General features: G+C 44.8%; 1 protein-coding gene across 4 annotated transcripts in view; it reads left to right on the top strand.

Moving 5' to 3' along the window:
• The window catches only part of DLC1 (DLC1 Rho GTPase activating protein), a 371,866-nt gene that overhangs the window by 336,531 nt on the left and 12,906 nt on the right, over nt 1–22,429 (top strand). For all 4 annotated transcript variants that reach the window (XM_079778917.1, XM_079778919.1, XM_079778918.1 and 1 more), the window contains 4 exons: nt 4,266–4,337; nt 9,705–9,786; nt 17,912–17,975; nt 20,705–22,143. In XM_079778917.1, the coding sequence (XP_079635043.1) occupies nt 4,266–4,337; nt 9,705–9,786; nt 17,912–17,975; nt 20,705–22,143 (1,657 nt within the window). The remainder of the gene's footprint in view (nt 1–4,265; nt 4,338–9,704; nt 9,787–17,911; nt 17,976–20,704; nt 22,144–22,429) is intronic.

Raw genomic sequence — 22,429 nt, forward strand, 5'->3', positions numbered from 1 at the left:
CTACGATGGCATCTGAATGAAAGAAAGCACATTTTTAAGAACTGGTTATTTCCCTATTTGTATGTCTTGGGGATGATGCTGGTAATCCATGTGTTAGAATCAGCCTGAGGAGTATGAATTAATATGCATTAAGTGCTTAGGAGGGGCCTTGCACGTAATATGCACTCAGTAAAAGTTCGCTATTGATAAAATTGTGGAGAGGCATCTGGGAAGACTGCCCAGAGGAGGCAGCATTTGGGCTAAGCCTTGAAGGACGAGTGATAGTTGACCTTGAGAGGCTGGGAAAGCATTTCAGGCCAGAGTAGTCACAGAGAGGTGAGGGAAGATGAGCACCAAGTTTACTTTGGCTGGGATACTGAGGCGGACAGGGAGCTGGAAAATTCAGTTGGATGCCACACGAAGAACCTTGACAGCCGCATGGAGGTGTTTAGACTTGATTTTCTAAGCAGTGGAGTTCCAGGAAGTTCGTTCGAGACAAGATCAAAACCGTAACTTAGGCAATCTGATGAGCCAGGGTTGGATGGATCCTCAGAGAGGAGAGAATTGGAGACCTAGAGTTTTAGTTCGGAGACAAGAGAGAAAGTAATGGCCTGGGTCAGAGGGGTGAAATTAGAAAGGGTATTCCCAATCTGACTTGGATGTAGACATTAGTTCATTTCTTATTAAGTAAAATTTTTAGAAATTTTTATTTTTTTCTTTCTTTTTTTTTTAATGTTTTTATTGATTTTTAGAGAGAGAAAGGGAGAGGGATAGAGAGATAGAAACATTGATAAGAGAGAACATCACCAATTGTCTGTCTCCTGTGCGCCCCCTCCTGGGGATGGAGCCTGCAACCCGGGCATGTGGCCTCCTGGGAATCGAACCAGTGACCTCCTACTTCCTGGGTTGGTGCTCAACCACTGAGCCACACCAGCCGGGCTGGAAAATTTTTATTTTAAAAAACTCAGTACTTATATTGGATTACTACCATTTTCTCTTGGTAGTAATTGGAAGGGGGTGGGAGTGAAATCAATTAACTAGTCTTAGTTTAAAAATCAGTGACAACTTTTTACAATGCTTACCATTTTTTTTTTTATTCTGATTTCTACAGAAACAGCAGGTTAAGTTCTCATTTGTTAGGCAGCCTAAGTTTTCATGCATGGACATTTTTTCAATGCAAAATAGATATGGGCTTATCTATTTCCCATGGTTTATATCTAAAAATAAAGACAGGTTCTCATCCATTTTAGGGTAAGGAAAAGGAAGGGCAAAATCACTGGCTCTGCACTTCACTTTTTCCTAACTGAGTGGCTCTGAGAAGAGCGACAATCTAGACACCATCTTTTTTCGATCGGTTTTTGGTCATCTGGGAGCATTTCATTTTCTCAGCGGTGGAAAATGAGTAAGAGAGTGGCGAGACAGCAATAGGCATTTATGAGTTCCCGAAGTCACACGGGTCCTTAAGTGAGTAATGTATGTGACAGCACTCTGTAATTTGTAAAGCATTAGAGTATATAAATAAATGTCAAGATTTTTTTAGAAAAAAACGGTACCTTATATCTTTCGTGCCTCTTGGCATAAAGCCATTTTAATAAGAACATTGGGAACATGCTCTAAACAAGTGGCAGCATTGGCTGGTGAACAGTGCCTAATTAAGGCTGGTGTGTGTGTGTGTGTGTGTGTGTGTGTGTGCGCGCTGTGACCTGATGTCATGTCTGAACACAGACCAAAAACGTGGCCATTGAGAATTTCTAGTCACTCACCACTTGAAATATTAAGAAAACAAGAACACTTACTTTTTAACCATCTATTGTTCCATGTCTGACAAATCTGTTCAACAGAAATAATCGCTAAATAGTCAGCAACTGAGTTATTTAAAATATTTTCTAAAAACAAACAGCTCCTCTTTCTTTCCATGTCTATCTTTGAGGGGGCGCCATGGAGATAGAGAAAAAGTGATTTCCTCATTCTTTAAAATAAAATGTTGAGCTACTGTAGGGAATCCCAAAAAAATGTATATATACTTTGAATAATTACAAAGGCAGTGTTTATTAAAATACACTTCATTTTCAAAATATAATGGGATCTACAGAAAAGTATGTGTACGTTTTCTTGGGACACCGTATATTTTTCCAGCAATATCGTTTTCTAGAAAATGTTTATTTTATGATTTTATTTAAAGCTTTCTTAATTTCTTTCTGAGACAAGATATGGGTATAAATACAAAAACAACAAAAAAAGTTAAACCCAGATAATTCCCATTGGACAATTCTATTTGTTCTTCCATGCAGTGCAAACATTGAGGTTATGTCACTTTACCCTTCACCCCCATTCAGCCCTGAATCTGGTGTTTGATGCTGCTGCTTTTATAATAAAAGATTCATGGAAGTAAAATCTGCCATGTCGATTTTCCACTCTCCTGCCGTAGTTGTTGGTAGCTGGGCGTTAACTAACTCATCAGAAGATAGCAGGGTGCTTTTCCCTTTGGACGGCTCAGTAAGGACATTCCTATCTGCTTTCATGAATTTGAGCGTTCATAATTACCTTTCCTTAAAGGCAAGGAACTCTTGAAATAATAGGCCCCAAATGCTTTGAAACCATTAAGTTACCATGCAAAAATAAGGTATATACTTCTCCAAGATGGGCTCCCGTCTGGCCCAGAGGAGAGATGCTAAATGAAGGTTTGAATTAGGAACAAATTAAGCAATGTTGAGACAATTATAAATGAGTGAATAGCCTTAGATACCTATGTAGTCTGATGGCCTGGTGAAGGTGGGAAGAAGAACTGAAAGAATATTCTTGCCCTGGCCAGTGTGGCTCAGTTGGTTGGGCATCGTCCAGTGTACCAGGAAGTTGCCCTTTTGATTCCCGGTCAAAGGCACATGCCTTGGTTTCGCATTCGATCCCCAATGGCACGCGTGCAGAGGGCGGCCTATGGATGTTGGGCATTCACATTGATGTTTCTCTCCTTCTCCCTCTCTCTAAAAAGGGGAAGGTCAATGGGGAAAAGAAGAAAACAAAAGGAGATATATGTACTACTATATGTAATTCTTTAAACCAGTGGTCGGCAAACTCATTAGTCAACAGAGCGGCAAACCGCGGCTCACAAGCCGCATGTGGCTCGCGAGCCGCAGTTTGCCAACCACTGCTTTAAACAATTAAAAAAAAAATCAAATCAACTATGTTAAAGAAAATTACTAAAAGTAATAATAATAATAATAATAAAGGAACCCTGGTCGGTGTGGCTCAGTTGGTTGGGCATTTTCCTGTGCACCAAGAGGTTGCTGGTTCAATTTCTGCTTGGAGTACACTCTTGTTTTGGGCTACATCCCCAGTGGGGGGCATGCACGAGGCAGCCTATCAGTGTACTCTCTCATCGATGTTTCTCTCCCTTTTCCTCTCTCCCTCTAAAAAATCAATTAAAACATTTTTTTTTTAAAGAATATTGTCTGGCCAGTATAGCTCAGTGGTTGAGCTTCGACCCATTGAACCAGGAAGTCAGGGTTCAATGATCCTCATCATTGATATTTCTCTCTCTCCCTCTCCCTTCCTCTCTCTGAAATAAATAAAAATATGTTTGTTTGTTTTAAAAGAATGTTTGTTGTGCAAGCAGAGAAACTCATGAATGTGCCCTGACCTCCTATGTGAGTCAGTTTTAACAGAACTGTGACCACGTCCTTGAATGAGTTTGAACATAGTAATGCGTCAGTTGCATTTGGCCTTTCTGTTTATCAAAGCTATCTACATTCTACAAGATGTTAATCACAGGGAAATAAAAGCTTTATTGGGCATGTCAGCCTCCCAGGATTGTGGGATTTATTGAATTAATACCCCCAAGTCATCTGACAGCCCGGGCCTCCTCCTGTAACTGCATCTAAAGACCTGTTACCCCAGTGCATCCCATCAGGTGGCTGAAGGTCAGGCTGGTGTTCTGCCGGGGTGTCAGATGTACTTGGTGGCCTTCTGTTGATGTGAAAAGTAAACCAAGTTAGGCCATAATTATTAATGACTGGAACAGAAGCAGCACAGGGTAACCTAGTGCTAGGATCTCCCCCTCTCCTCCCCCCCCCCCCTTTTTAAGGAAAGATGGATAATTATATGCATTTTTAAAAGTCTGGAAAGATGCACAAAATTTTAAATCATTTGAATTAAGGGGACTTGGGGCCTTATTTGTTACCAACAGACATCCATGTTTTGCTTGCATAACTATATCAGAGCTTATTAAGGAAGAAGCAGCATGCTGAGGTACACATGACTTAACCTCTTTGTTTTCTGTTCTATTGCAGAAATTGAAGCCAAAGAAGCTTGTGATTGGCTACGGGCAACGGGTTTCCCCCAGTATGCACAGCTTTATGAAGGTGAGCCGGGAGCACCATTTGTAAAAAACGTTAGCATAGCCCTAGCCAGTTTGGCTCAGTGGATAGAGCATCGGCCTGCGGACTGAAGGGTCCCAGGTTCGATTCTGGTCAAGGGCACGTGCCTGGGTTGCAGTCTCAATCCCCAATAGGGGGCGTGCAAGAGGCAGCCAATCAGTGATTCTCTTTCATCATTGATGGTTCTAGCTCTCCCTCTCCCTTCTTCTCTAAAATCAATAAAAATATATTTTTTAGCCGAAACTGGTTTGGCTCAGTGGATAGAGCGTCGGCCTGCGGACTCGGGGGTCCCGGGTTCGATTCCGGTCAAGGGCATGTACCTTGGTTGCGGGCACATCCCCAGTAGGGGGTGTGCAAGAGGCAGCTGATCGATCTTTCTCTCTCATCGATGTTTCTAACTCTCTATCCCTCTCTCTTCCTCTCTGTAAAAATCAATAAAATATATTTAAAATATATATATATATTTTTTTTTAAATGTTAGCATAATCATATCCTTGGTTCATAATTATTATTGATCTATTATTTACTTTCAGACAGTTTCTTATATACTTAGCTATTTCCTTCATTTAAAAAAAAACACAATTTAGCAAGTACCTAAGACCCCCACCACTCAAAGCAAAAGCTAGGATCTTGATAATAACACAACCACGTGCTCTCCCTCTGCCACTCCCCTACCCAGAATCACCATCTTCCTGAAACTTCTGTGTATCTCTCTCTCTCTTTTTTTTTTTTTTTTTTTTTTTTTTTTTGGCTTTCCTTTATAAACTTGTTTTCCTTTACCAAAAGGGTCCGTGTGCTCTATGTAAACTTGTAGAATTTGATATTTTCACTTCTTATATTAAGATTCTTCCCTGGACTGTGTCCCTATACTGCTGTCACTGTTGTATAGCATCCATTGTGTGACTACAGCACAGTTTATTTATATACTCACTCTGCTGGGCATTTTGGGTTTTCTGTCTTGCTTTTATAAGCTGTAATGTTTCAAACATTCTTATGCCTTCTTGTGGTACTCTTGTGGTACTTCTTGTGGTACTCTTGTGGTACATGTGCAGTGACTTATCTCACATGTATACCTAAGGGTAGGATGACTGGGTAATAGAGAATATATGTATTTGATTTGATAAGGCAGGTTTTTAAAAAATGTGCCGATTTTCATTCCCACCGTGTATTCTCAACACTTGATATGGTCAGACTTTAATGTTTGCCAATCAAATGGGTATAAAATACCTTACAGAGTTTGACTTCCATTTCCCTAATCATTGATGATACAGGGCACATTTTTCCATATCATCTGGCCAGATGTTTACTCTTCGGTAAAGTCTGTTGCCCGTTTTTCTCCTGAGTTGATTGTGCTTTTCTTGATGGTTTGTTAAGAGCTCTTTATTCTAAACTTCTTGGGCTTGTGTTGCAGTTTGTAATTAGGCTTGTCACTTTTTTGAGATTGTCATTTTTGATATTATTTCTCCTAGCCATTCAATTTTCTAATGAAGAAAAATGGGCCTTTTAAAAAGTAATTAGTATCTGGGCTGAAGTTTTACTACTTCGTTTTCTCGTCAGTGCCCTGGGGTGCTGAGGGCAAGGACATGGAGCACCCCGAGTCTCCATCACCCTCAGCCCCTGGCCGCCCCGTGTGGGTGGAGTGTGCTCTGCACAGCAAGATGAGAATAGACTGTTTGTTTAGATGAGAGTTTTATCATTCTCTGTATTAAATCATTTAAAGAGAATTACAGTTGTGAACGAGTGAGCTCCATTTTATGAGTAATTTTCAAGCAGAGGTTGGGTGAATAATGAAGTGGTTCCTAAATTGAGAGTAAATGAAATGACTTCCAGGACTTCTTCCCACTGAGCATTCTTTGCCTCCTTAATACTACTGCGATGGCCACACTAGGAGTCTCTCTCTCCTTTATTCATTTACCATCCATCCAGCCACCCCGTCAACTGATGGAGCAGCTCGTGTTAATCCAGCATCAACAAGGATGCCTGGCACTGGTGGGTGCTACCTGTCTTATAAAAACAGGACAGTTCAAACCTCCAAGAAGAACTTTAAGGGATTGTCAGGCTCTCGTAAAGCAAACATAATTTTGGTTGATTCACATTTAAAAAATACACCTTTTTCATTAATGAAGAAGGAAGGAGATGCAATGAGACAGTTAGCCACCATGTGACAAAATCTCTAAAAGATCCAGTTGAAATGATGTCACTTACATTTGTTTTCATGTTGAACTCTTCTCACAATTAATAGTTATTTTAAAACAGGTCTTTAGTTCTTCTCTCCTTCTAGGATAATAAAATAGCAGGCTGGTTCCTGTAGCAATGGCAGCGTTCTCTCCGTTGGAACTAGAGGTCACGGCCAACCTTCTTTAATACATGAGCCAAACCTCATGAGTCCAGGCCAAGAGTGGCTGTAGTGCTAGACAGGATCCGCAGGTTGCCTTGAAGAGGGACATGGAGTTGGGTGGAGACAGGGGTGCCTCCCAGGAGCAAATTGGGCCGAGACCCCAGAGATGGTTTCTTTTCCCCCGCTCACTCAGCTGAGCTCATGCATGACCTAAGTTACAATACCTGGTCTACCGTATTGTAGCCCAGATTGAACGTATGCTTTTCCCATGAAGATGGATTCAGAATTATTTATCGTTAGACTGTATAAAACCTTCTACTGCTCCCCCATTTCAGTGGGTATCTCCAATTTTTTTTTTAAGATATTTGTTTTTTTGGTTGTTTTTTTTTAAGTCTTCCATTGGATGGACTGTGTCTCCCTTTCTGCTTTTCAGTTCTGCTAGAACTCCTCCGTGTCCGTATCTTTTTTTTAAGACATATGTGTATTATGATGGAGTTGCTTATCTTCCCTGTGGAGAGCATGTTTGACCTCTCACCCTGGAGGATATCTCTGTCCTTCAGTAGGGCTTTGCGGGTGGGGGCAGCATTCTATTGGATTTCCAATTCGCAGCTCCCCTGGAGATGGGGGGGGAGATAATTGCATTTGCAGTGGCTGTCCCGGGCCTGTCCTTTGTCCCTTTTGTTCTCCTATTTAGAAATTAAATTTCCTCCAATTATGTCCCATTTTCGGTGTTGATTTGTTGCCAAGCAGCAGCCCTTTCTTGTGATGTGTATGTTTGCTCAGACCCCAGTTCCAGTCTCTGTCCTCACGCCTCCCCAAACCCTAAAACGCACGCTGCAGTTTCTCAGGTTCCATTCCGGGGGTCCCCTCGTGCCGGCAGTTCTTTTTGAAGCTGAAGCCTACTTTTGAGGTGTATTGTTCGGGGCTCTCATTTCTCCCCTTCTTCCTGCCGCCGTGTGCAGGGTGCGTAGCACACACACTCCACACACCAACCCACACATTCCTGGTCTTCCTGTTCGGCTCTATTTTGGTCCTTGGCAATTGTGACTTCCTGCCTTTAAACCCAAGCTGGAAGTTTAAATCCTAACCTGAAGAACTCTGGGGACTTCTACGCATCATACACCATCATCTATTGAAAGCTTTTTTTTTTTTTTTTTTTTTCAGGAAAAAGTTGAGGCAAGTAAGAGAAATTATTGATTTAATTATTTCACTCCTCTCTTGCTTTTAGCCCCTTCTGAATTAACTTCAAAATTTTAAGCAAAATTTTGAAGTTAATTTGGATCAGGAAAGTAATCTAAAATACAGTCCTGCCTGGGCAATCTAAGTTAGGAATTGCTAAAATAACAGAGTTGCTGTCTCATAAACATTTAACAGCATGTGAGCTTTTTAACGTACATTTGTAGATCTGATGTTATACTTGGGAACTATTCAAAATATATTCTTTAATGGCAGCATTATTACTTAATACTTAGAGCAGGCGTCCTCAAACTACAGCCCACGGGCCACATGCGGGTGTTTTTGCCGTTTTGTTTTTTTACTTCAAAATAAGATATGTGCAGTGTGCATAGGAATTTGTTCATAGTTATTTTTTAAACTATAGTCTGGCCCTCCAACGGTCTGAGGGACAGTGAACTGGCCCCCTGTTTAAAAAGTTTGAGGACCCCTGACTTAGAGTTTCTGGTGGCTGTTCAGAGTGAAACGCAGTGGCATAGCCTTGAAACCGCTTTGCGTCTGCCTTGCTTGTGCTTACTAAGCTTGCACTCACTGTGAGCCCCTCTCTTATTTCCACTTACATTGGTGCCATTAATCATCTGCCAAAGAGACGTGACCTTCAATTTAATGATGAGATATAATCCCGCAATACTAACTTTCATATATTTCTTCATAAATCTTTGGGCTACAGCGACTTCATTGGTTTTCCTATGTTATCTATCCTTCAGGGAACAGTATAAGTAATCCAACTACAGCCTTCAGAAAAAAAGAATCAACTGTAACACTCATTCTGTTAGTTTTCAACACTGTAAAAAAAAAAAAAAGAGGTATCTTAAGTGTTATCTCTAGAAAATAAATTACTCATGAAGCGTTCTGTAATACATGGGCAAGCCCATCATTCCCCCTATGGCGGGGGCTCTGAGGGAGAATAACGTGCTTTTCTCTCATGGCAATTCCAGAGCGGACGTACATTTCTGGTGGTGCTGCTGGTCTTCTCCGCACTCTTGGATTTGGGGGGGCGGGGGGTGTATTTTTCAACAAGGGATAGAAGAGTGACTTCTTCCGTTGGGTGGACTGTTTCTCCCTTTCTGCTTTTCAGTTCTGCTAGAACTCCTCCACAGACGAAGGGACTCGGAGTTCTGTTGGTCTGCAGCAGCTCTATAGCTGACCTTCTATTGTAGGAAGAATTCTGTAAAGTCCTCAAAAGCCATATGGAAGTGCTAATACGTGTTTAAAAATAGCATATCCTGAATTCCCTTTAGCTTCTGATGCCCTGCAAATGGTTGGATTTGGTTTACCACACTTGCCATTCATTGTTCTCTCTATCTTTCTTTGGCCCAGTTTTCCATGACCTCTTCCCTGGTCAAATGTGAACAAAGAGACACATGGAAAAACAGCACCAACACCAAAACACCCAGCCACATTAAAAAGGAGCATCCTTCTGGCCTTCATTCCAGCTTAAGTTATAATTTATGGCGCGGCTCCCTAGCCTGCTGACTTGTTTAAAGGTGGGAAGGGTGTTTGTGAGCCACTTATCTTTGACCAAAAGAGATACCTGAGTCTCCAAACCACTTTAGATCCTACGCTCCCTTAGGCCACGGATACAGAATTGTCTGAAGTTGCTTTCTTCTCCCACAGCACCTGGCAGGGAACGAGGTGTTTGTTCTGCATACAGTAGGTGTTCAAAAGGCCTTTGGAGTGTTCCCTCCCCCACACCTTGCTAAACTGGGCTAGTTTGGGAAGAACCTAGGGTGCTCAATTAATGTATCTGTGTTTATTTTTCTATGTATTTGTCTTTTCAGATCTCCTGTTCCCTATTGACATTTCCTTGGTCAAGAGAGAGCATGACTTTTTGGACAGAGATGCCATTGAGGCTCTGTGCAGGTAAATGGAAATGCTGTGAGCACTTTTTTTTTTTTTTTTTTAAGGAGAGTGTGCTTATCAATACAAAATGGTTTTGTTTGCTTTTGTTCTAACTAATCAGGTCAGGTCTTGGATGAGCAAATGGGTATAGTGATTTGCTTCATTATAAATCATAGGCCTTTTCATTAAAATAAGTAAAATTCTATTATTTAGTATTGCCATTAAAACAGCACTGCCCGAGGAGGTACTCAGATAGCCCTGTTCCATATTCGGCACCTACGATTGCTCAAACAGCTAACTTCAGATGGCTCAGAAACTTGGAACAGGGTTTTTTCACAAGGCAATGTGACTGACTGCCCAACCAGTTACCCTCACAAAGTCAGAGCTGCTGGTGTACTAGATGGAAATAACACATTCACAGGAGTACATGGGGGCGGGGGGGGGGGGGTCTCCATACTAGTATCAGGAGGACCATTGCTTGAATTCCAGGAAAGCCTCTCTGAACCAGCTCCACTTTTCCAAGTACAAAGTAGTAACAATAGGGTTAAAACGGCTGGAAAATAACTCAACCCAGCCTTTCACCTACGGTGGACAGGCAGCAAACGAGCACTCATGTGAAATGTGACTTAAGAGTCAGGCATCCTTGTTCGTTGCGCTGGCGGGTCTTCAGGCTGGGTGTTATCGAAGCGAAAGTAATAAGACGTACAGCAGACAATGACGGACACTGATGAGCCTTCCAAACTTCGTGACATTTCATTCATTTTAAGTCATTCATGCTTTGTCATTTTTCTCAAAACCTATAAGCCATAAAGGCTGGATTCTGGAGAAAAAAAAAATGATACCTAAACAAAATTCACATGCTGACTCGATTGTAAAATTAAAATGTTCTTTCAATGTCGGTATTTAGTTTAACTTGGAAAAACATTATTAAGATAGAATGGCATCCAATACTTATTTCCACTTTGTCGGCAAAGAAAGCAGTGGTATTTCTGAGAAAGTATTATTTTTTCCTTTCTTATGTAATACAACGTTTTCCGAAGCAGCTAACTTAAGCAGTGGTTTTAAAAGAAAGATGGGGAGGGTGTTTAGAATGGTGGATGGAATAGACTAGTTCTCATGGTTTAAGAAAAAACAAAAAAGAAAAAAAAGCCCTATTAACCACGGAGACGCTGTCACTTTCCAAACCCAATCAAATGACTGCTCAGAAAGAACCGAGGTCCAAGCCCCGCACTGAGTGTGCAGCGTTAGAGCTATGTGCTCTGGAATGAAGAACCCGGGCAGGTGAGGAGGGAGCGAGGGAGGCAGCATCTGGAATAGGAACTACTGCAGACATTCTTCAGATGTTTTCATGCTTAGCGCGTGGCAGAATTAATTTATTTTCAATTCATCATTGGCGATAACACATAGAAGTGAGGCCACTCGTATGATGTGTCCTAGGAAATATGTACGCATTGCATCACATCATCCATTTCATATGTTTTAAGCCACTTAGTGAGTGGGCCCCTGAACAGCAGCAGCAGCAGCTCAGGAATTCCTGGGCCATAAAAATATCACTGCTGCCTGGCCGGCGTAGCTCCGTGGTTGAGCATTGACCTATGAACCAGGAGGTCACGGTTCGATTCCTGGTCAGGGCACATGCCCGGGTTGTGGGCTCCATCACCAGTGTGGGGCATGCAGGAGGCAGCCGATCAGTGATATTCATCATTGATGTTTCAATTTCTCTCTTCCTCTGCCTCTCTGAAATCAATACAAATATATATTATATATATACACACACACACACACAGAAAGACCCCAGTTTCTATACTAGTCGAGGGCACATGCCTCTGTTGCAGGCTTGATCCCTTCCACCCCGGTCGGGGTGTGGGAGACAACCAATCCATGTGTCTCTCTCACATTGATGCTTCTCTCTCTGTGTCTCTCCCCCTCCCTTCCACTGTCTCCCAAAATCTATGGGGAAAATATCCTCAGGTGAGGATCAACAACAACAAAATATATCACTGCAGCACTACAGCCCAAGGGTCACAATTAGATTCTTAATACTTTTTTTTAATACCAGTGTGAAATTTCGTTTCCCAGCTCTGTGGGGAAGGGCATCCTCTGTGCTTTATCGTTTCCACTGGCCTCCTCGCCGTTCAAAGCTGCCCCCTTTAAAGATATTTTCTGAAAAGCCGAAACAACTGGCCCTTGACCTGTGTCTGGACTCTGCAGCGTGTCCTGCCTGGCTTCGGTTTCCTCTTGTGCACAGAATAACATCTCCCAGGCTGCACGTGGGAAGGGAATGCCGGCCGCCCTGGCTGTCGGCGTGCTTTAAAGCTGATGCCCGGCCGGGAGCACGAGGGGAAAGGCTGGAGCTGGGGTTTTCTTAAAAAATAAAAATCTTCAGAATTCACAGCAACAGCCATCAACTTGTTTATAATGGAAAACCAGGGCTGTTGCTCACATGTTCACAGAAATAGACTGTCATGGAAAAGGACTCCTTCAAGAAGCCTAAACAGACGTTTCCGAAGGAGAGGTGGGAGCCACCCCAGGGGCGCCGGAGCATCTTCCTTTGAAATGCGCCGCAGGGTCTGAGCTGTCTGCAGAGGAGCAGGAGACACTTGTCTTACTGATGGTGTTATTTTCATCTCATCTGCTATTGGCCTCTTCCATCCCCTTCTCAGTCCTTGGAACTCAGGTCCAGCAAACATGAATCTGTAGTGTGGTGTGAAATTTTGCCTCGTTGAAATAGTTTGAGTAGTTTATTTTTTTTTTTTAATTCTCACCCGAGGACAACATTTTCATTGATTTTTTTTTTTTTTTAGAGAAATGGGGGAGGGGGATAGAGAGAAACATTGATCAGTTACCTCCCTCACACACCTTGACCAGGCTCAGGATTGAACCCTCAACCTCGGTATATGCCCTACCAGGAATCAAACCCACAACCTTTTGGTACATGGGACGATGCTCCCACCAACTGAGCCTCACTGGTCAGGGCTTTTGAGTAGTTGCTTTTAAATGCAGATGTTAATATCATTACAGAAACTCAGATGAAGTTTTGCTTTAATAAAATATTAAGCCCTAGCAGGTTTGGCTCAGTGGATAGAGCCTCGGCCTGCAGACTGAAGGGTCCCGGATTTGATGCCGGTCAAGGGCACATGCCCGGGTTTCGGGCTCCATCCCCAGTAGGGGGCGTGCAGGAGGCAGCGGATAATGATTCTCTCTCATCATTGATGTTTCTATCTCTCCCTCTCCCTTCCTCTCTGAAATCAATAAAAACATATTTTTAAAAAATAAAATAAAATATTAAATATTTAATTTGACATTTTTACTTTAAATAAAACGTTTTTAAATTTACTTTAAATAAAGTAATTCTTACATGATTTTCCTTTCCTGCCATCCCCCCCCCCACAACACAGACACACACATACACACACACACAGATGTTACAAGTGCTCCCATGTCCACACAAGTGTTCTGTTTAAAGATTTATTATCAACATTTGTACACTTACATTTGCAGATGTTATAGCTCCTTTGGTCAACAATTAGGTAGGAGCTGATCTCTTAACATAGTCTACTAGGGCAGGAGACTTGTAGGCTTAAAATGTTCTTGGGAGTGCTGATGATTCTCTCTGAAGTATAAAGTTTGGTAACGACTAAAAGTGATAATCATGGAACTACTCATATTTTTGGATTTGGAGTGTTAACCGACGTTCTTATACTCACTGGTAAGGGGTCTATGTATTTGTTTCCTTGGACAGATTGGCTTTTGTCCCAGTCTTGCAAGCTTTGCTGTCTAATCCAGCCTTGATGATAAAGCCAAGATTATGGGAGTCACATTCAGTGTTACAGTCTTGAAGACAGTAATACAGATTGTGACCTGTGCTTAGAATTCCGTTTATGAATGGTCTTTGTCTCTCTTGAGTTTCTGGAAAATATTCCATATTTCTGTTTTCCTTTGGAGTTGACTCCTGTAAACACTCCAAAGAATTACATAAAGGTGATCATCATATAATGATCGATAGATATTCATGCTCTACCTGGTTTGGTTCCGTGGATAGAGTGTCAGCCTGTGAACTGAAGGGTCCCAGGTTTGATTCCTGGTCAAGGCACATGCCCGGGTTGCGGGCTCGATCCCCAGTGTGGGGCATGCAGGAGATAGCCAATCAATGATTCTCTCTCATCACTGATGTTTCTATCTCTCTCCCTTTCCCTTCCTGTCTGAAATCAATAAAGATATATATTTTTTAAAAAATAGATATTCAGCCCTGGCCAGTTTGGCTCAGTGGATAGAGTGTCAGCCTGTGGAACAAAGGGTCCTGGATTTGATTCTGCTCAAGGGCATGTACTACGGTTGCAGGCTCCTCCCTGGCCTGGGCCCTGGTCAGGGTGTGTGCAGGAGGCAACCAATCGATGTGTTTTTCTCACATGGATATTTCTCTCTGTCTTTCCCTCTCTCATTCTCTCTAAAAATCAGTGGGTAAATATTCTTAGGTGAGGATTTAAAAATCCTATATAATAAAAGCCTAATATGCAAATCAACCTAACAGCAGAACGACCAGTTGCTATGACACACACTGACCAGCAGGGGCAGACGCTCAATGCAGGAGCTGCCCTCAGCCCCCAGGCCAGCCAAGGAGGGTGCCAGCGGGGGACCGCCGATCGCCCCACAAATCGGCCCTGATTGCTGGCCAGGCCTAGGGACCCTACCCGTGCATGAATTTCGTGCACCGGGCCTCTAGTAATAATAATAAAATTAATTATTTAAAAAAAAAATAGATATTCATACCATCATCTTCAGTCTGCACTTCGTTGTGAAATAGCCCTTGACATGCCTAAGCTACATAAAGCAGCCTGCCTTTTAGTGGGTTTGCACTTTGCTACTTTTCTGGTTTATTAAGAGGGTAGCGAGTGATTTTTTCAAGTAATTGCACTAATTCCATTTAGTAATTGCACTTACCTTTAAGGATTGGAACGATCTTTATTTGTCCGGTCTTGGAAAGTTGTTTCTTCTTCTTTCCTCACTCTTCTCTTGTACTTGTCCCTGTTTTCTTTTTGAGTAAGAGGCCCAGAAGCCCGCCTGCTCTGCTTTTATCAGGGTGCTTGAAGCTCCCTGCAGCAAAGCTCTTGAACCTCTGCTGGCCCACCCGAGCCCCCTCCCCCTTCAGAGCAGGGTACAAGTTGCCCAGCAGATAAGACTGACACATTCCTGTGGAGCTGAGCCCTGTGAGGGCCCCGGGGTGGGAACGACCAGTTTCTGGACAGATGGTGCAATACCATTGTTCGCCCACTCATGTGAGGAATCATACTTAAGATAGTAGCTGCTCCCATGTATTATCACGATTAGCATTTATTTTGGAAAGGAATGAAGCCCTAGCCAGTTTGCTCAGTGGATAGAACCTCAGCCCACGGACTGAAGGGTCCTGATTCAATTCTGGTCAAGGGCATGTATCTCGGTTGCAGGCTCAATCCCGGGCCCTAGTCTGGGCACATGTGGAAGGCAAACAATTGCTGTGTCTCTCACATCTATGTTCCTCTCTCTCCCTATCTCTTTCCCTCTCTTCCACTCTCTCTCTAAAAAAAAAAAAAAATCAATGGAAAAATATCCTCAGGTGAGGACTAACAACAAAAAAGGGATGAAGCAGATACTGGTTTTGTCCAGCAGGTGTGGCTCAGCGGTTGAGCGTTGGCCTATGAACCAGGAGGTCACAGTTCTGTTCTGGGTCAGGGCATATGCCCGGGTTGCGGGCTCTATCCTCTTCTCCCTTCCTCTTTCTCTAAAATCAATAAAAATATATTTAAAAAAAAAAATAAAGGAAGAAAGGAAGATACTATTTTTAAGTGCCAGGGCCACCATGTTTTAGTCCTGTGGCCTTGGACAAGATTCGTGACCGAAGCCCCCATTTCCTCATCTATAAAGTGAAGCTCAGTAATCATATGTATACCTTAGGGTTGTGGTGAGGACCAAGGTGAGGACAATACATATGAGGTACAGGCATAGTGCCTGACTCAGAGCGAGCCCCCAACTGGTCTAGCTGGAACTGTTATCTAAGTGGGTAAGGTCCCACCAGTGGGCATCCTTTGGAGGTGCTAGGGGACAGTGAATCCCCCACAAACCCAGGGAATAACTTCTGGGCTTCCAAATCGAGAGGCCGTTAGTTCGGCACTACCAACAGAAAAAGATAATATTGACCTTTATAAAACTGGCCTCCTGGGTCTTCTTTGTTTGACTCAAATCTAGAGTTTGTGAAATCAGCCTCTCTGATACCCCCATAGGCCTCCATGCCCAGTAAACCTGGTGATAAACACTATTCAACTAGTGAAGCCCAATGAAGTCAAGTGGATATTTGGTTACAGGTGTGATTAATGAAACCCAGGCCTAAGACGGCCTGTAACCAGTCCGGACTCTTTTTAAGTCTTAAAAACATTTGAAAACTAAAAAAACACTGTGGGTTCAAGTCCTCTGAGTACTGATGCCCCTCAGAGAGGGACCTTCCGTGCACTTGTTTGACAATCTGCTACTTTTCTGGTTTATTAAGTTTTCTTAAGTTTTCTCGGCTGCTTATTTTCTTGCCCTTCCCATCAACCAAGAGAATTTCCCTGAACATAGGTGCTCTGGGTTATCTTTGTTTATTCTCTAAACAGGCTACCACATAACCTGTGAAATCAAAGGCAGTCTTATCAGCAGGCAAAAGCACTATCTCTTCTCCTGTGTGCCAAAACTGTGAGACCAGTTGCAGGAGCAGGACTAGAAATGTGAAGCCTGGAAGAGGCCTCATGGTCAGTTTGAATTTGTGTGAGTTAAATGCTGGCGTCCTATGAAAACGGAAGAATTGCAGTTGGAGCAAAACTGGAAGACTGGTGGTGCAAAACTGCAGAAGGTTCATTCGAGGAAGACTAAGTGATGATCACCTGGAAGATGCTAGAAAGAATTGGGGCCTGATGGGTTTTGCATATCATTTATTCCTGTGTGTGCAAAGGGTTTCTTTCTGCAGTTATTTCATAATTTGTCAGTGAGGTGTTTTTTTCTTTAACTATTTCATTTCCGATGAAATTAAGTTATATCCCTAAGTTTAACATTACTGTTTGGCAGGGGTAAAAGAAATATTCAGCTACAATATGACTCCTGTTCGGAAGCAGAATCTGCTCCAAGCACTTAAAAAAATGAGTAGTTTCATGATTATCACTTTTAGTCGTTACCAAACTTGATACTTACGAGAGAATCATCATCACTCTCAAGAACGTTTTAAGTCTACAAGCGCTGGACTCTGTAAGATTTTGATCCTTGAAGCTTCAGTATAGGAATTTTTAAATAATCATTTGCACTATTGCTGTAACTATAACCAAACATTATACTATCCTAAAACAGGAAGTTGTAAAAAGAATAGGGCATTAACCTTTTGCACTCGGATGTCGAGTGTGACTCGACACGGTTAGCATCGGTAGCAGCTCTTTTTATACTCTTTGAATGTATCAATAATTTGAAATATAAAAAAATCCAAATAAATAAGTTTGTATGAAAAGAAACTCCAGTTTTTTATTCTACTGCCGCGCTTTGTAAAATCTGGGGTATTTAAAAACTTAAATCCCGAGTAGAATAAAGGAATCGAGAAAAAAGCAAGCGAGTGCAAAGGGTTAAAGAGGGCTTGGATTTCCTTTTGGTGTAAGAACTCGCTCGTTTTTAAACAGGATGCCTAAGATGGTTATTGGTTGGAGACGGTTTTATTTTTGTACGTGAATTTTTACTTGAGATACAACATAGTGTTTACCAACAGCTCTGCTTGGTTTCCTGTTGCTGTGACTGTTTCTATGAAAGGAGACGTCACAGGCAGTTACCTGGGGGAGCTGCCCCACGGCTCAGGCGAGGGGTCCCTGAGAGTTGTTGGTTCCATGAAGAGGAAGAAGCACCTGCCAGCACCTTCCAGAGCAGTGTGCCATTTCACTGTGCTAGTATAATAGTCAAATTAAATGAAAAAAACTTAGGAAATAGAGAGATATTGTGAAGCTACTCACTTTTTAAAGAACTTGCTAATACTCTTCTAAATTATAGCTGTTAATGGATTCAAAGAATCTCATTAAACATGTCAACTGTTTGGGGGGAAAAACATTTTATCCACCCACCAGTGGTGTCCTGTCTTTGCTAACATTATCTCTTTGCTCTGTAGGCGTCTAAACACTTTAAACAAATGTGCGGTGATGAAACTGGAAATCAGTCCTCATCGGAAAAGAGTGAGTATCTAAATGGTATCATAGGACGGGAGGAAGGGGGCAGACCGGAAACTCGATGATGTGTTTTGTAATTGGTTTTTGTGTATGAAGTCTTACTTCCTCGTTCTCCAAAACATGGACATTTTTAATGTTATAAACCAGTCGAGTGTATCAAAGACTGTAGCTTTATGTAATTTAGACCACTAGCTGCAGGCAGCTGATAAATTGTGTTTTTCTTGCTGTATTTTTAAGTTGAGATGTAATTTATGTACAACACTATATTAATTTAAGGCGCACAGTATAATAATTGGGTATTTGTATGTATTACAGGGTGATTCCCCACAATAAGTCTAGTTAAACATCGATGACCACACATAGTTGCCATTTTTTTTCTTGTGATGAGAACTTTAAGATCTACTCTCTTAGCAACTTTCAAATCTGCAATACGATATTGTTTCCTAGAGTCACCGTGCTATACATTACATCCCCAGGACTTATCTATACTAATAAAAGGGTAATGTGCTAATTAGACCGGGTCAACTGACCATCTTCCGGACGTCTGACTTCCTTCCAGACAAAGCCATGGTGGTGGGGGCCAAGGCAGAGGCAGTTAGAAGTGATCAGGCCGACAGGGGAGGTTCATTGGAGACGAGATGAGGCCGGCAGGGGAGGGCAGTTGGGGGTGAGATCAGGCCAGCAGGGGGCGAGAGCAGTTAGGGGCGATCAGGCGGGCAGGCAGAGGCAGTTAGGGGTGATCAGGCACACAGGCAGGTGAGCAGCTAGGAGCCAGCAGTTCCAGATTGCGAGAGGGATGTCCGACTGCCGGTTTAGGCCCGATCCCTGCCTAAACCGGCAGTCGGACATCCCCCAAGGGGCCCCCGATTGGAGAGGGTGCAAGCTGGGCTGAGGGAATTTTCGTGCACTGGGCCTCTAGTTTATTTATAACTGGAAATTTGTACTTTTTAACCCCCTTCACCCATTTCACCCAACCCCCTACCTCTGGCAGCCACCAGTCTCTCCTCCGTATCTCTGAGTTTTCCTATTGTTTTTGATCCGAAAAAATCATCTATTCTGCCTCATTAGCTCAGTGCCTACTCCATATTAAAGGGATGGGGCTGAAGGCATCTGGTAGACTGCATTGCTCCCTACAGAAATTACAGCTAGCTCCCATGTATAACAATATGTTTCGAAGCTGCAGAGATTTGAGTGAAGGCTGGGTTGTGGGATAGTAAAGAATGTTAAGAGTGTTGGAGGGAGGAAAGGAATCGGGAGAGAAGGGAGGGCAGGAAATCCCACACATTCTGGTCAAATGGTGGCACATAACTGAGTCAGGCGGTATTTTCTTCTAGGTCTGAAATGTGAGGCCCTTTTATGAGATCTTAGCAGGAGAAGTGGGCGTAGTACTGGGAGTGAGCGTCACAAATTAGAGTAAACAGGAGTAAGTTTGGTCAAAGAACATACTTCTGACTGTTCAGAGCGCGCATTTTAATTACCCGGGAGGCCCTGACCTGCAACAAGTTGCCTTCCTGGGGGAGCTAAACCTTTGAAACAAACGGACTGGAACCTCCGTACCCACCGAGCCGTGGAGAAGAGCCAACAAGTCCGCCTTTAATGCTCTTGACTCATTGTCCTGTGAAACGTGGGTCACGTGGAATTTCCCACACCGGTGGGAAAGATAGGCATCGTCCTGAATCATGCGTGCCTTTTGACATTTCTCCTGAAAGGCTCAGATGCAGCAGCTGGCGTGACAGCACAGCCCGGAGTCCCCATGAGTCCCGCATAATCAGCAAAGATGTTACTCAGCGTTTGTGAATGTTACAGATTGTCAGGCCTGGCTATTTGGGGAGCCTGTTAAATTGCCCGGAGCGGGTCTGAGGCTGAAACTTCACAGGACCCTTTTGGCTTTAGCTCTAGCCCCGCTGTCTGGCGGGGGAGGGAGTGGAAAAGAACAGGTTAAGAGGGAAACGGAGTGGACTGAAGCGGAAAGGCAGTGGCTTCCCTCGCCTGGCGTCTCTGTTAGTCTGTTAGGAGAGCTTGTGGCCTTGTAAGGTGGCTGGAGACTTCAGTCACCACGCTTCTCCGTGTTGAAAACTACCGTTTTACTTGCAAAAGGGAATATAAACACACACTATCAACAGACAGCAGCCCTGAGGGCGGGGCAGAGGGAGTCCTGCCCGCTGCTGACTCCAGCTCGAAATATTTCGCATGCCTGGGATTTCCACAGACCTCAGAAGGGTCCTGTGAGCAGTTACAGAACAGCCAATAGCCCCCAGTTTCCATAAAATGCCTTATTTCTCTCTTTTTTTTTTAAATGTATTTTTACTGATTTCAGAGAGGAATGGAAAGGGAGAGAAATAGAAACATCAATGATGAGAGAGAATCATTGATCAGCTGCCTCCTGCACGCCCCACACGGGGGATCGAGCCCGCAATCTGCGCACGTGCCCTGACCGGGAATCGAACCGTGACCTCCTGGTTCAAAGGCCAACGCTCAACCACTCAGCCATGCCAGCTGGGCACATGACTCTTATTTCATTTCAAGCACTTGGTCAGGCCTTTTCCTGTGACATTCTTTACATGCATCGTTGTTCTTTTTAAAAAATAATAATATAAAGAGATCAGGGAAGGGGGGGGGGGGTGCAGTGTCAACCCTGTTATAAGCAGCCTCCCGGGCCCTTGGCCCTCAGCACATGTCCTGCTCCCTGCGGTGTGCCCGTCCCAGGGACCAATGGCTTCCTTCTGTCTTTTCAGAGTGAGGACTCGGACGAGGATGAGCCCTGTGCCATCAGTGGCAAGTGGACTTTCCAGAGGGACAGCAAGAGGTGGTCCCGGCTGGAAGAGTTCGATGTCTTTTCTCCAAAGCAGGACACGGTCCCGGGGTCCCCAGAGGATCCCCCCCTGAAGGGCGCCCCGAGCCACGAGAGCATGCTGACGGACTTCAGCGAGCGCCAGGAGGTGGCCTCCGTCCGCAGCCTCAGCAGCACCGGCAGCCTCCCTGCCCACGCGCCCCACGGCGGCGGGGACGCGGCCACACCCCGCACCAACTCGGCCCTCAGCGTCTGCTCCTCCTCCGGGGGCCCCTTCGCGGGCCATCACGACGACTCCTTCTGCAGCCTGCCCTCCCCCAAGGAGCTGTCCAGCTTCAGCTTCAGCCTGAAGGGCCACGAGAAGACCGCCAAGTCCAAGACGCGCAGCCTGCTGAAGCGCATGGAGAGCCTGAAGCTCAAGGGCTCCCAGCACGGCAAGCACAAGGCGCCCTCCAAGCTGGGCCTGATCATCAGCGGGCCCGTCCTGCAGGAGGGCATGGACGAGGACAAGCTCAAGCAGCTGAACTGCGTGGAGATCTCCGCGCTCAACGGCAACCACATCAACGTGCCCCTGGTCCGGAAGAGGAGCGTCTCCAACTCCACGCAGACCAGCAGCAGCAGCAGCCAGTCCGAGACCAGCAGCGCCGTCAGCACGCCCAGCCCCGTCACCCGCACCCGGAGCCTCAGCGCCTGCAACAAGCGCGTGGGCATGTACCTGGAGGGCTTCGACCCCTTCAGCCAGTCGTCCGCCTTCAACAACGTGGCCGAGCGGAACCTCAGGAACCGCGAGCGGTACCCCGAGGACACGGTGTTCTACATCCCGGAGGATCACAAGCCCGGCACTTTCCCCAAGGCCCTCTCCAACGGCAGTTTCTCCCCGTCGGGGAACGGCAGCTCCGTGAACTGGAGGACGGGAAGCTTCCACGGCCCGGGCCACATCAGCCTGCGGAGGGAGAACAGCGGCGACAGCCCCAAGGAGCTGAAGAGGCGCAACTCGTCCAGTTCCATGAGCAGCCGCCTGAGCATCTACGACAACGTGCCGGGCTCCATCCTCTACTCCAGCGCGGGGGACCTGGCGGACCTGGAGGGCGAGGACATCTTCCCCGAGCTGGACGACATCCTCTACCACGTGAACGGGATGCAGAGGATAGTCAACCAGTGGTCGGAGAAGTTCTCGGACGAGGGAGACTCGGACTCGGCCCTGGACTCGGTCTCTCCGTGCCCGTCCTCTCCCAAGCAGATACACCTGGACGTGGACAACGACCGGGCCACGCCCAGCGACCTGGACAGCACAGGCAACTCGCTGAACGAACCCGAGGAGCCCTCGGACATCCCGGAGAGGCGGGATTCTGGGGTTGGGGCCTCCCTGACAAGGTCCAACAGGTAAAGCGCTTTTGTTCCCTCTCCGGGTCGGGGACGGGGAGTCGGAGAGGGACTGCTTCTGCTTGTTGTGGAGGGGAAGTGGGATCAGTTAAGCCTGGCGTGCGTGGCCATGGATGTGCCGAAGAAAGGGGCAGGCAGACCAGGAAATGCTAACATCCCCCAAAAGAAGGGATATTGTCTAATGGGAGTGGACTGGCGGTCGGGGAAGATGAAGTACAGGTTCCGTGGATGGAGGGTGGTGGTGGTGGTTGTGCATCCATGGGAGGGTATTGAACGCCCCTGAGCC

The sequence above is a fragment of the Cnephaeus nilssonii genome, assembly GCF_951640355.1.
Source record: "Cnephaeus nilssonii genome assembly, chromosome: 8".
NCBI classification, from domain to species: domain Eukaryota; kingdom Metazoa; phylum Chordata; class Mammalia; order Chiroptera; family Vespertilionidae; genus Cnephaeus; species Cnephaeus nilssonii.